The sequence below is a fragment of the Rhinolophus ferrumequinum genome, chromosome 21, assembly GCF_004115265.2.
Source record: "Rhinolophus ferrumequinum isolate MPI-CBG mRhiFer1 chromosome 21, mRhiFer1_v1.p, whole genome shotgun sequence".
Taxonomy (NCBI): Eukaryota; Metazoa; Chordata; class Mammalia; order Chiroptera; family Rhinolophidae; genus Rhinolophus; species Rhinolophus ferrumequinum.
In genome coordinates, this window is record NC_046304.1 from 43,112,424 (window position 1) to 43,126,134 (window position 13,711).

General features: G+C 36.1%; 1 protein-coding gene across 14 annotated transcripts in view; it reads right to left on the bottom strand.

The window, feature by feature from the left end:
• Nucleotides 1–13,711, bottom strand: part of BPTF (bromodomain PHD finger transcription factor) — a 131,930-nt gene that overhangs the window by 6,956 nt on the left and 111,263 nt on the right. For 10 of the 14 annotated variants that reach the window (XM_033090811.1, XM_033090810.1, XM_033090808.1 and 7 more), the window contains 5 exons: nt 10,662–10,981; nt 7,704–7,877; nt 6,767–6,959; nt 5,795–5,879; nt 950–1,136 (listed from right to left, as the gene is read on the bottom strand). In XM_033090811.1, the coding sequence (XP_032946702.1) occupies nt 950–1,136; nt 5,795–5,879; nt 6,767–6,959; nt 7,704–7,877; nt 10,662–10,981 (959 nt within the window). The remainder of the gene's footprint in view (nt 1–949; nt 1,137–5,794; nt 5,880–6,766; nt 6,960–7,703; nt 7,878–10,661; nt 10,982–13,711) is intronic. The other 4 variants (XM_033090805.1, XM_033090813.1, XM_033090812.1 and 1 more) reach the window with 1 other exon arrangement.

Here is a 13,711-nt window from a genome sequence, read left to right on the forward strand (position 1 = left end):
TAAAATGCAGTTCTTGATCTACCTTGCTACAGGAGGAGATAGACAAAACAACCTATATTATATATTTTCTTCTGAGGAAAATTACTAAGTAGAGCACTGGTTCTTACACTTTGGTCTGCAGAGTTCCTTGGGAGTTCATTAGATAATACAGATGCCCAAGCCCAACCCAGCCAAGATCTACCCAACCGGAATATCTAAGGACATTCACACTTGTGGGTTGGTGGATGGGGGGGGGGGGGTGTATAACGAATCTCAGGGGCTACAGAGTGGTGGCCGCGACCATGGGAATGGAAGATGGGCTTCTGTTGGAAGAAAGTCATGGGCTTGAGAAGGTGGGGGCTGAGGTTCAGAAACAGATGTCACAAAAGTCATAGTATCTGAATAGCACACAAAGTTACTCAATGCTTTTATGTTACCACAGGTTTCAAAGAAAAGGTCTGTGGGCTTAAAGTCTAGATTTGCCCACAGGAAAAAATATCCAGAAAAATAAAACAATTTAAGATTTCAAAGACATAGCAAATGTGAAATAAGGCGAAAATGCTTAAATGCCCCCCTTATGGTCCTCCCCTCCCTCTACCCTACAGAACATTCCTATACTTCTGTAAACACAATGAGAGCACGCGATTTTACTTACGACTACCTCTGAACGTGCCCCATGGCATCTAAGATAGCACCTTGCATTCTGTAAACATTTCATAAATGCTTTTTGAATTTTAAAAAATGACTTTAATTTTAAGTAGATCATAAAACTCAGCAATTTGTCATTAGGAGTCTGTCCTCTTGTCCTTGGCAGTATATCACAGGGCTAGTCTTGATTTTTTTTTTTTTTTTTAAGGATTCTTGATTTGAAGCTTCAAATTTACAATAAACTGCATTGGTTGATTCCTCAGAACAGTATAACAAGTTTGAGGAGCTGAATTAATTCAGAACACTGAACACATGTGCTCACCTGCTAGCTTTGAATCCTTTCAATTTCTGTACAAAGAATGATTCAAGAACTTCTGCACACTGGTAAAAAGGGGAGTCACTTGGATTGTAGTAACGACAGTTATCAAAAATTTTGGTCATATCTGCCACAAATTCCGTCAGCTTTTCATAATATCGTCTCTGTATTCTTTCTTCCATGGTGGCAAGGTCTTAAAAACACAAAATGCAAAACATTTTCAAAGCTTTAAGGTTGTTCCAATGTGAACAGTGCCCATAGTGCTGAGTAATAAGAATATACATTTCCTGCCCAAGTGGTCCTAGAATCAAGCTGGCTCACCACTGAAAACTATTTAGCAATTCATGAAGAAAATAGGAGCACTTTTCCAATTTTGTGTTTGATTTTGGGGGTCTAATGTGAGTCTTGGCTACTGTTAAGATTTTTTTTTTTTTTTTTAACTTTCAGTTAACTACAGAGAATAGCTTTTTATTCAATTGGTTTGAAATAAAGGAAACCACACCAACATGATAATACGTATCTAAGTATCATACATTTTCACACGCAAAAAATTAAGCATATTAGATGTACAAAGAAAAGGGGGATATCCAGAATCAAAAACAAAATCTCTGTGGTTTTGTAATCCTTGTATCAGACTTTAAAAACATCATTTTGTTTTCTTTATTCATTTTTATTGTTACCTTATATTGGTAACAAGTGATTCTGACTCACCACTTTCAGTGGTAATGATATAAAGGGTATATTTAAATCAATTTAAGGGAAAAATATTAGCTGATATGAATAAAAATATTAGTATGCAATAGTAAGGTAGCATTCGGAAACAACAAAAATCAACAGTACAAGTAATATGCAAAAATGACACAGATAACTGCTTTGGAATATACTGAGCTAAATCTACTTGAAATAACATTAGGTCCTAGGAGAAAGCTGTGTTTGAAGGAAAATTCCACATACAATTTCACATAAAAATTTGGGAAAGTAAAAGGCCAATGATCTCAAATCATTCTAGGATTGACTGATAGATAACACAATTCTAAATTAAATCTCAAGGATTATTTTAGAATTTGAGAAAATGATTTTAAAGTTCAGTCAGAAAATAACCGTTCAAGAATACCTATGAAACACTTTAAAAATAAAAGTAATGAGAGAAAAATTAATCTACCAGACATTAAAAAAAAATTATAAAGTTGTGATAATGGAAAGTGTGGCATTGTGCAGGATGACACAAACTTTAATGGAACCGAATTCAAAATAGGAACAGACCTAGTATTAAGCCTAAGAATTTCATATATGTTGAAGACGTCATTTCAAATAAGCAGAGGAAGGAAGAATACATTAAAAAATTGGGCTGGGGCAACTGATTACATATCTGAAGAAAAAAATTTCACCTCACATTACGAGGCAAAATAATTCTAGGTGGAGTAAAATATTAGAGCAAAAATTAAAACCATAAAAAGTACTAAGAGACATTACTAAGAGACATAACACTATGAATGTAATGAATCACTAAATTGTGCATGTAAAAAAAAGTTAAAATGGCAAATTTTGTTATATATATTTTAACACATGCACACTTCTTTGATAGTTTCAGTTTATATGGGTAGAGGAAAAACTATAAACAAGAACAACTGCAAAAATGCACCTAGCCTGCTTACATTCCGAGCACGCTTTGGGCACATCTAGTCTATGTGGGTCATAAAGGTTGTACAGGAAAAAGTGAACGCTTAACACATCACACCAGGATATTACTGTTTCCATACTTAAATTCTGGGTACTTACGCCTGACTAGTTTTAATAAAGTATATGAGTAGTGCTTGGACATTTTATGATTCCAACTTAATTAGATATCCCTTAAAAGAAAAAAAGTATTAGGAGAACATATAGGTGAGTACTTACAATCTTGGGTAGGGAAAAACATGAAAAGCATGACTCCAAAGGCAGAATTTATAATGATTCATACATGTGAATCCAAAAATGTTAAAAACTATCATATGCCCCCTTCAAAAAGTCACTATAAAACTTTTAAATGTCCTTATTATATAAACAGCCATTAAATAATTAACAATATGAATATCGCAAGAGAATGTACAAACAGGAAATTCACCTAGAAAATATTCAAACAGTAAAGTAATTACTAGTTACTAAAATCGTGCAAAGCCAAAGAACCTCTTTCTTTGGCCAAATTAGCAGAAATTGAAAATTTTAATATCAACCTATTAACAATACCTCTAATGGAGAGTATAAGAGTGGCAGTAAATTTTACATTTTACTCTCTACACTTCTTTTTAGCTTTATTATATTTATTGGGGGGACACTGGTTAATAAAATTATATAGGCATCAGGTGTACGGGTCTATAATACATCATCTGTATATTGCATTGTGTGTCCACCACCCAAAGTCAAATCTCCTTCCTTCACCACATATTTGACCCCCTTTACCCTTTTCTACCTCGCTCACCTCCCTCTCTACCATTCTTTAACATCTGCATTGGTATACCAGATGTTATTTTGAAATAAATATTTACAATGAAAAAATTTCCCCTCAAAAGAGTGGTAATATTCAGTGTTTCCAAGTGTGCAGTTTGATAGTTTCAGTTTATACGGGTACAGATACACACTATTAGTGGAAACTGGTTCAATTTGTTGAAGTGCAATTTAAAAATATTTATGAAAAGCCTAAAAAGTACATATACCTTTTGACGCAGACATTCTAATTCTAGGAATTTTTCCTAAGAAAACAAACAAGCGTAGGCAGACACATGATCAAAGATATTCACATAAGTGTTGTTTATATAGTAGCAAAAACTGCACACCACTGAAGAATCCATTAATGGGGGGGTATGATTAAATAAATTACCTTAATTTCATGTAATTAAAAAACAATGTAAGTCTACACCACAGCTGATGTGACAAAGGTACTGACAAGATTACAAAGTACATTATAAAGCATGATAATTCATGTACCCTATTTCTGTTTTATAAAAGCTGCTGATCTTGTTGGTTCCCTAATACTCCAAAAGCAACTACTATTTTCAATGTAGTCTATATCTTTCCAGACATTTTCTATATATTTCCAAAGTTATTTATGTACCCTTAGAAAATACATAATTGTTTACTGCTTAAAACCTAGGTATTATTCTGTATCTTTCATTTTTCTTTCAGTATTATATTTATGGAGATCTACACTATGTTTATGTACATTCATAAGATGATGTTTATCTGGGTGGTATTAAAAAAAGAAAGTAAGATAGGAGAACAGCCTAGCTCTTCAAGAAAAGAATTTTGGTTAACTAACTTAAGGTATATTCAATTTACAGAGTATATGAAGCCAGTAAAATCACGTTACTGGAGATTAATGATACAGGAAGATGTGTGCCAGATGGATCATTCTATAGTCTCAATTTAAACACACACACATAAAAACACACCAAAATGGGATTCAGTGAGGAAAAGATGAAAGGGCATTTTATCTTTTCTTATTTTTTTCTTTATTGCCTAAATTTTCTACAATTAACTTGTGTTATTTTTAGAAGTAGAATGATCTATCTATCCATCCATCCATCCATCCACCCTCCCCGCGAGGTACTTTCTCAAAGCAGATTATACAAATCTGAAATAGGATTAACTTCTATCTTCAACATCTAGAGAACAGAGGTAATGATTATTTATTTATTTTCTGAAAGATACTTTTAACTAAGTCCTCATTAATTTCTTCTACGTTTCCTTCTCTTTGAAAAGTTATCACCAAACACAAATCCCTCCCATTAGAAAAATTTTGGGGGGCGGCCAGTTGGCTCAGTGGTTAGAGCACAGTGCTCATAAAACCAACATCGCCAGTTCTATTCCCACATGGGCCAGTGAGCTGCGCCTTCCCCAACTAGACTGAAGACAATGGCTTGACATGGAGCTGATGGGTCCTGGAAAAAAACACTGTTCCCCAGTATTCCCCAATAAAAATTAAAAAAAAAAAAAAATTTTTTTTTAAAAATTGAGATATAGTTGACATTTAACATTGTATTAGGTTTAGGCATACAGTATGATTTGATATGCATATATACTGCAAAATGATCACTGCAATACATTTAGTTAACACTACCATCACACAAAGTTACAATTTTTTTTTCTTGTGGGGAGAACGTTAAAGATCTACTCTCTTAGCAACTTTCAAATACACAATAAAACCCTTCGCATTTATAAAATGCTTAGCTGGCTTTTAGAATACTTCTTTCATCAGCTGGAGCTAATCCTTTGTCAGTTTTGGAAGCTTTTATAACTTTACAATTTTTTTGCAGATAAACTTTTTAATATAATCACTGTAGCTTTCCATCTTAATACAATCACTTGTAGCCGTAACTTATTATCCCCCCCCTTTCTTTAACCAGGAAATGAGGCTACATCTTTTCGATCTCTACTATGGGCCCATCACACTTGCTCTCCTTCAGGAAAAGATAAGGAAGAGTTGACAGGAAAGGACAAGAGGCTCAGACAGACCCTGACCATTCACTGATTTTACTCATTCTTTTATAGAGCTGCATAATTCTCTGCTTATATATCATTTGACTTAGCTGCTCCTCTATTGGTGGCTATTTCACTTCCAGTATTTTTGCAATTATAAACACTGCTGTGATGAGCAATGAACTTGTGCCAATGTAAATCCTAGGAAATGACATTGCTAGGTCCAAGGTTATGCACATGTGCATTGTAAATACATACTCCTAGTTTATCCTACAAGTCACCATACCAATTTATACTCCTACCAAATCTACTTAACATATCCTCATGATATAATTTTATGGATGACGAATATCTGTAGACTCCTGAAAAAACTCCACATTCAACCCAAGTACTTACCCATTGGTTCCTTAATAACACCGTAGTAGTCTGGTGCATCATTAGGATCCACTGGTTCAAGGAAAGGCCAGGCCATCTTATGGGCCTACCACAGGAAAAAAAAACAAAGCATCATTACTGTCAGGTGAAAATACCAATTCCATTGAAGTTTCCCATTGGAGCTACTGCATCAAACAACCTTTAAACTCCAAAAGTCAGTTTTAAATTGGATAGATAGAATATTAATACTGAGGTGATTTTTGCTCTGGTCCCAAATTATCTCAAAGGACCACGCTATAATAACGGTTCTCAAAGGCTTGTCTGAAGACCGTGGCATGGGGGGTGGGAGGGTGGAGTACTAGTTCCACCTGATGACCTGCCCATTAAGCGACGTTGGCACTGTAGGCACATCCGTAAAACTGGGGTGGGATGGGTTCCAAGTGTGGAATAGTTACCAGTACTGGCTAACGAGGTGGCAGAGATGTGACGTTAAAGAACATTCAACCACATACTGAGACTGCTGATCTCCTTTTAGTGCTTTCAGTTGTGATCATCATTACAACAGGAGAAAGTGTCAACCTAGCACTTGTATGACTAGAACACATCTCTTACATTTGCTAATCTCGTACGCCATCCCATCCCCTTTAAATTTTTAATAAGGGAGGAAAGGCTTTGGCTCAAAACCTTAGATAAGCATTTGTATCTCACTAGGACTGAATTAAACTGTTCTTCAATCTGTGGCGTTGCGATCAAGTTTAGGTTAAGAAAAGTGAGTCATTTAAAGTACAAGTGTTAGGTAAACCACAGTGTGTGGATTTGGTGAGCCGCATGACATTGGCATGTGGAGGACTGAAGTCTGCAGAGTACGTCGCTGACTGGCTGGGAGTCAGTAAATAACAGGTACTCCAAGATTGGCAAGTTCAACCCGAGCAGTGTTTCCCAAGTCGAGCTGCCTGACTTCATCTTCAAACACTGCACAGAGTGCTTTCTCACCTGTAAAGAGCGCAGCACCCTCTTCAAACCCTCATAGTCCTTCTCTGTCAGCGGCGTGAGCACTGTCATGGCATCCTCTGTCGACTGGCACTGTGGACAGACATACTCGTCAATGAGCTCTGCCTCACTCTGCAAGATGCCAACGCAGCGCCCATGGTACCAATTCTGACACCGATCACAGCCAATATAGAATCTGCAAGGTCCGAAATGGAAATGTGAGTTCAAAACAGATGGGATCACATTACTTATAACTTACTTTAAAAGAGATAAAACATGCACCTGAAAATATTCTAACCCTGGTATATAAAACATTTAGTATTATAATTGCTTTAATACTTTTAAAGATTGACGTTCCTATGTGTTAATTTAGTATTTCTGATGTTAAGAACAGGCATTAATAGTTTATTAAGAACACTATAATATTAGAGAACCAATACAAAAAAAGTAAAACATTTTAATTGACTTTAAAGCTCAAAACAAAATAAAGCCAAAAATCTTTCAACAAGTACCATATCAAATGGGAAGCTGATATTAACCACCCAACTGGGAGTTCAAAAGCCTATAAGCTAATAACAGTCTCAGAGCTTGTATCCAAATTAGTGTTTTTCTAACCTACAAGAAAGCCATTTCAAACACTGATGAAGTCCAAACAAGTCAGGCTATTTTAATCTCATTAATTTCTATGTTACATGTTGAACAGTCAAGTCTACCATTAAACCATATTTTTTCCAATGAATCTCAAACATTCACTATGAAGCAACATAAATTTTGAAGGGGAGGTAAAGAGGGAAAAAGAGAAAAAAACTGGAAAGGAATTTGTAATGTAAGTGTATAATATATGCAGAAAAATATCTTGCTTTTTATTTTAAAATAAATAACCAGTCAGAGCAATTTGGCTTCCTAAATTATTAAATATGATGCTCTTATCAGAACTCACTGTGACTCATCATAAGGTGTTCTGCAGATACAGTACAATTCCTCACTGCTGCCCTCTTGTGCCCGTTTACAATCATTACAGATGTACACATCCATTTTCTTAGCCTCCTTTTCTGTGATGCCAACACATTCTCCATGATACCAGTTAGTACAAAGATCACAGCCAATATAGAACCTAAAAGTATTCACAATGAAAATGACAATGTAATTGTCATTTTGAGCTGCATGGTACTTAAATCTGTCTTCCCTGCGCTGATTCACTTTCTTACAGGATAACTTTCTGCAATGAGTCAGCTAGACACCTTGAATCCAACCATCCTAACCCTGGCAAACTACAGCATCTGACACTGTATCAAGTATGGAAACATAAAGTCACTAACATCGATTTCAACAAATACACTGTTTAGTGAAATATGGGTCATTAAAAACATACTGGAATTTGAAAAAAATAAAGAACACACTGATGGTAATGTCTGCTTCTTAATGAATGTGTGTAAAACTGTAACAGGCACAAAAACCAAAGCTAAAGAATCAAAGACTTACATCTGTCAAACCTATGCCACAGAAGCCATTTCAAAATCAGGGCTATTTCTTAGATAGGTTTGAAAATGTATCGCACAATTTAAATTTGAAAACAAAGCAAAGCGCAAACACCAAGTAGAAGTTACACTACAGGGAACATGCAGGTCAGCCAGGTGTAGAAGATAAATGGTCAAAATATGATATGAAGAAGAAAAACTAAGAAAGGTACATGGAATAATTCAATTTCTGACAAGTTTTCTAAATAAACCCTGGAATTTAATCTAACTGTAACAGATGATGACATGGACCAGTTAATATAATGTGTGTGACACTGCGGAGAGTGGCCATGCTAATTAACTGGTAAGGAACGGCTTCAATTCAAAATTTTGGTGTGGAGGGCAATTTAAGGGTAGTTATCCAGAACAGTGAGAGGTTCTACAGTAACTGGCAGGGTGGGGCTCTGTGAGTGTGTAACTGGGGGTTAATCAGGTACGGTTAACCCTCAAGGCTTTTGTAATGTGAGATCCCCAGTGACAAAATGAAAAGTATCTCTATGACAAACACACAGCTTATCTGAAAGTGTGGGCGGGCACTGTGTAAGATGGCCATGCCAAAGTCATAGCAAGATTAGTATGAATCACAGGGAACCAGACTGGCCTTGCTGATGCCACTGGTTCTAGCAAGGTGTTTCTTGGTAGATTGACCTAGAGAAATGAAAAGTAGTTCTCAAGCTTCAAACTAACCTGCTTTATGAACGTTAAGGAATACATGCTGTGTGGTTTATCTTGTTACCACTAACTTTTTTCTTTTGAATATGACTCTTGCATGATTTTCAATGCCACAGGTGTGGGCCTTCAAGGTGTTTTTGTATGTTGCCCTCACCAGATGGTGGGCTGTTATGTTCTGGAAGTAAGCTCAGGATCTGAATTTCAAGTTTTAGTCACTCTCACTAGATTCCCAAACCAGCCACGTCTGGTACAGCGATTATAAAATACTCCTACACAGCCACTAACTCAAATGAACCTGGTATCCTGAAATGTTAATAATGACAAACTGAAAAATATGAAATATCCACGAGATAATGAGGCAATCTCAATAGAATGAGTACATGTCCACGTGTGCCTCGTTTTACGCAACTTATAAATTTCTGTGATCTGGGTATTTTCAATATGCCAAAGAAGACTGTTAAAAGAAATTTCAGAAGCAGATCTTTTGTCAGAAAGAAAATCATGGTTCTGTTTTGTTCTAGAAATCATTTAGTTTATATTGCTTAAAGGGAGGCACACTTGTATTAGACTATGGGACAAATCAGTTAATAGGGCTCCACTTTTCACATTATGTGTAGTTCCCAATAAAGGAAGACAATGCAAAGTGAAGACGCCTAAACTGATCTGTGTTGAATTCAACACACAGCTAAATCTACCAACAGAAAGTTTTGATCTAGCACTTGCACATTATAATTTAAATAGCACCATCAAAGCAGCTTCAAGGTTGCAACTTACACATCATTAAAGAGATCACAATTTTATTTTAGAAATTGATTAGGCATCCATTTAAGGTAGACAATAAGCATTACTAATACCAAATGATCATATTTTATAGCACAAATGAACTTTTCAGTACTGTAAAAATATCATGGTTTATTTTGGCTTTACAAAGCTGGCCTAAATGTAAATGTTTAAAATGGAAGCTAAATACTTAGTTGAATGATAATAATGATTTTAAAAAATGAGACTACATTTATAGATTAGTATCTCTAAAATGTTTCTATATCACCAAATACAAGTCACAACTGTCAAAAACAGTTTCCAGCTGCCATGTTTATCAAATTTTGGAGTGTCTTACTTGAGGAATGGGTAAAAGGAACACTTTTTGTGTTTTTCTGACTTTTGTCCCCAACAAGAAAATGGGAACTTTGACAAAAATAGTATTGTTACAGTATTCCAATACAAAAACCACAGAATTAAAATTAAACAATAAAAAAACCAAAGCCACGCAAACTCGAAACCCCTTGCACCGTTCATACTCAGATAGTCTCTAGAATTTGATGTAATCATAGGGTTGCAAAGATTCCAGAAAGGATGCGCTCAACTCTGGGCAGCAAGAATCATAAACCTCCTTCTCCAGACAGCATGACTGATTGATTTGGAGTTAATCCAGAGAAGAGGAGAAAGCAAAGGAGCAACAGAAAGCTTGTTTTTGACAGAAAAGAATATGATGAAGGACAAACACGAACCATGAACACGTGAGGTAATGTTTTTACTTTCTAGTGTCAAGGTTAAGAATATCAGATGCAACACCACAGATGAAACACTATTACCCTTTCTTTTAACTATTTTACTTTACATTGCTATCAATATACTCATTTTCTTCAAAACTAGGGATTTAACAGCTAAACTTTAAGAAAATAAACTAGAGCTCAAAAGGATCTACTCACTTAGATTCATCATAAGGCGTTTTACAGATACAGTAAAGCTTTGTGTCCTTCTTAGTTTCCTTTGAGGTAGTAGAAATCATTTTCTTCTTCTTGGACTTGGAGCTTGAGTCTCTTTCTTCTTCTCGCTTCCTCTTCTGGGAAGCCGCAGGCAGTGTGGCCGTGGCCGTGGCCGTGGCCGTGGCCAGAGGGCCCGAGTGCTGTGGGGGAGGCGGAGGCGGAGGCGAAGGCGGGGGGGCCGGAGGCGGGGAAGTGGCAGCTACTGCTGTGGCCTGCACCATTTCTTTTTCTTTCTTAATTTTCAGGTCTCTCTTGAGCTCTTCCTATTGTCAATTAAAGACAATACAAGACTATCATTTGACTTACGTAAATGCACGCTCAGGCCAGAGGATGTTACGTTACCTCCCTTGTCGAAGTAGCTCCAAAGTTCAGCCTAATGTGAGGGCGTTTTAGCAATTCCAAGCAAGAGTAGAGTGTTCCTACTATACCTTAAAACCAGTTAAAACAACTAGACATAGAAAGTGAAGATTACGTAACAACTAGAAAGCTGCTAGTTACCCATAAAGGAGATCTGACAGAAAGACGCCCAAGTGTCTAAAAAGTACATCCCTTCCCAGCATGCCCTCATCATGTCCTGGTTATTTCAGTGGTGGCTCAGGGTGTGATTTCAAGTGTCCTTACCCACTGGCTGCTTTCTTCTGGCCACTCCTGTGTCCTTCAAGTGAGACTGAACATGTACTAAACATGATATTCAAAATGTGATCTGATTAGCCCAGAGCAGAACGAGATATCTGCCTTGTTCATTATGCTCCCATGTCTAGAATTTAAGACGGCAGGGAGAGCATTTTCTTAATACAGATTTTGTCATAAATTAAAATCCTTACTGCTTTCCGTACAAAATACTTTACAGACACACTCTGCTACCCAGTGCTACAACTTATTCTTAGAAAAACCACTATGATTGGCATCCATGAACAAACTTGGTGTAAAGAAACTATAGTTATGACCAAGCTTTTAAACATCACAAAAATTCTAACAAACCTGAATGGTCCTGGATTAATGAAGTATTTTTTTCCATGTAGTCTAGATAGTCTTGTGAGAAGATAAGCTCTGTGACATTCAACAGACCTTCTCTATTTAAAAAGAAAGTTGGAGGGCGGCTAGATGGCTCAGTTGGTTAGAGTGCAAGCTCTCAACAACAAGGTTGCCGGTTCAATTCCCACATGGGATGGTGGACTGCGCCCCCTGCAACTAAGATTGAAAACGGCGACTGGACTTGGAGCTGAGCTGTACCCCCTACAACTAGATTGAAGGACGACTTAGAGCCGATGAGTCCTGGAGAAACACAATGTTCCCCAATATTCCCCAATAAAAATTAAAAAAAAAAAAAGTTGGAACTTTTTCCTAGGGAAGTAAATTTTGAGTTTCATTTTGTAATTAACATGGGTTTATAACATAATGAAATAGACCGTAGGACAATCGAGATCGTCAAGACGGTGTAGTGGGTACACTCTTTGATCTGTCCTTCAAGAACATACTGATGATATAAAAACCTAAAAGGAGAAAACTGAAGACACCGCCGTGCTTGAATACAATATTAATGTCTGTATGGAATGGAAACACGAAACTGTGAACAGGGCCGAAGCTGCAGGACTGCTGGGCTCCAGATCCAGAAGCAGGAAGTGGTAGCCCAACAACAGTAATAGTTTCTGCAGGAAAAAGGGGGACTCAACACGCTTGGTGTTAAGGTGGGAAACAAGACAGCTTCCGTTTGGTGTTAGGGTTGGCTGGGCTACACTGGGCTTCAAGAGAGGAAACAAAACAAAACAAAACCCCTCCACTAACATACCAAATGAAAACATGTAATGTGAAAAAGAGACTACCAACAAAAGCAATAACCAAATCTGAATTCACTCCGCATAAAACCAATTTTATAGAACAATTTGACAAAAATTTTAAAATACGTATGTCTGAGATACTAATATGTATGCTTGAGATATTAAAAGAGGTAAATGAAGGTACAAGTTCTACTCAAAAATGAGTTAAGAAATTATTTTATCAAAAAGACAAGCAGAGGACGATGGAGGAGAGCTGAAAAGATAGAACACAGGACATTTTTAGGGCAGTGAAACTTACTCTGTATGACACTATAATGACACGATCCTGTATTTTCTATGTAACATGGATACATGATATGCATTAGTCAAAGGCATAAAACTGTACAACACAAAGAGTGAAATTTAATGTGAACTAAGGACTTCACTTAGTAACAATGAATCAATATATTGGCTTCCCAATTGTAGTGTGCCACACTAATGCAAGACGTTAATTAATAGGGGAAACTGGGAGTGGGGGGTAGGATATGAGAACACTCTACTTTTTGTGCAGTTTTTCTGTAAATTTAAAACTGCCCTAAAAAATAAAGCCTATTTTAAAAAGACAAGCAGAAACGACAAAGAACAGGTAGATATAAAGGACTGATCACATATCTTGAAAATAAAAAATAAAATCATTATAATTAAAAATTAAAAAAAAAATGTTAGCACATACACATTTGAATGTTGTCCTTCAAAGCAAATTATCTCAGCAATAAATTCTACTAGTTAAAATAATGTGGACTATATTCTTAAAGTGTAATTTTCTTCCTCATTAGATAAGTAATGCATTGTCAAAAAGAACACCATAACTACAACAGAATTATTTAGAGTAGCAATAACCTTTTAAAAATGGCTGCATAGTGTAATGAATGTAGTAAATGTTCAGTATATGTTGTCTCCAGTGTGATTCTGTTTTGAATAAAATCTGTTTATGTGAATACCCATATTAAAAATAATACATACAAGATATATTCTAAAATTATTTTTAAATGGTAATCTTTGGGAGAATGGACTTACAGATTTTTTTTATTTGTTGGCTAAAAGTAATTGCTTTGGAAGGCAATTTATTTATACATAAAGAATATAAACTACAAAATTTCCCCACTTTGTGTAGAATATGGAGTGGGAACAGTAGGTGAAACACTTTAAATGTTAAATAAGCATTTGTTGAGTGAA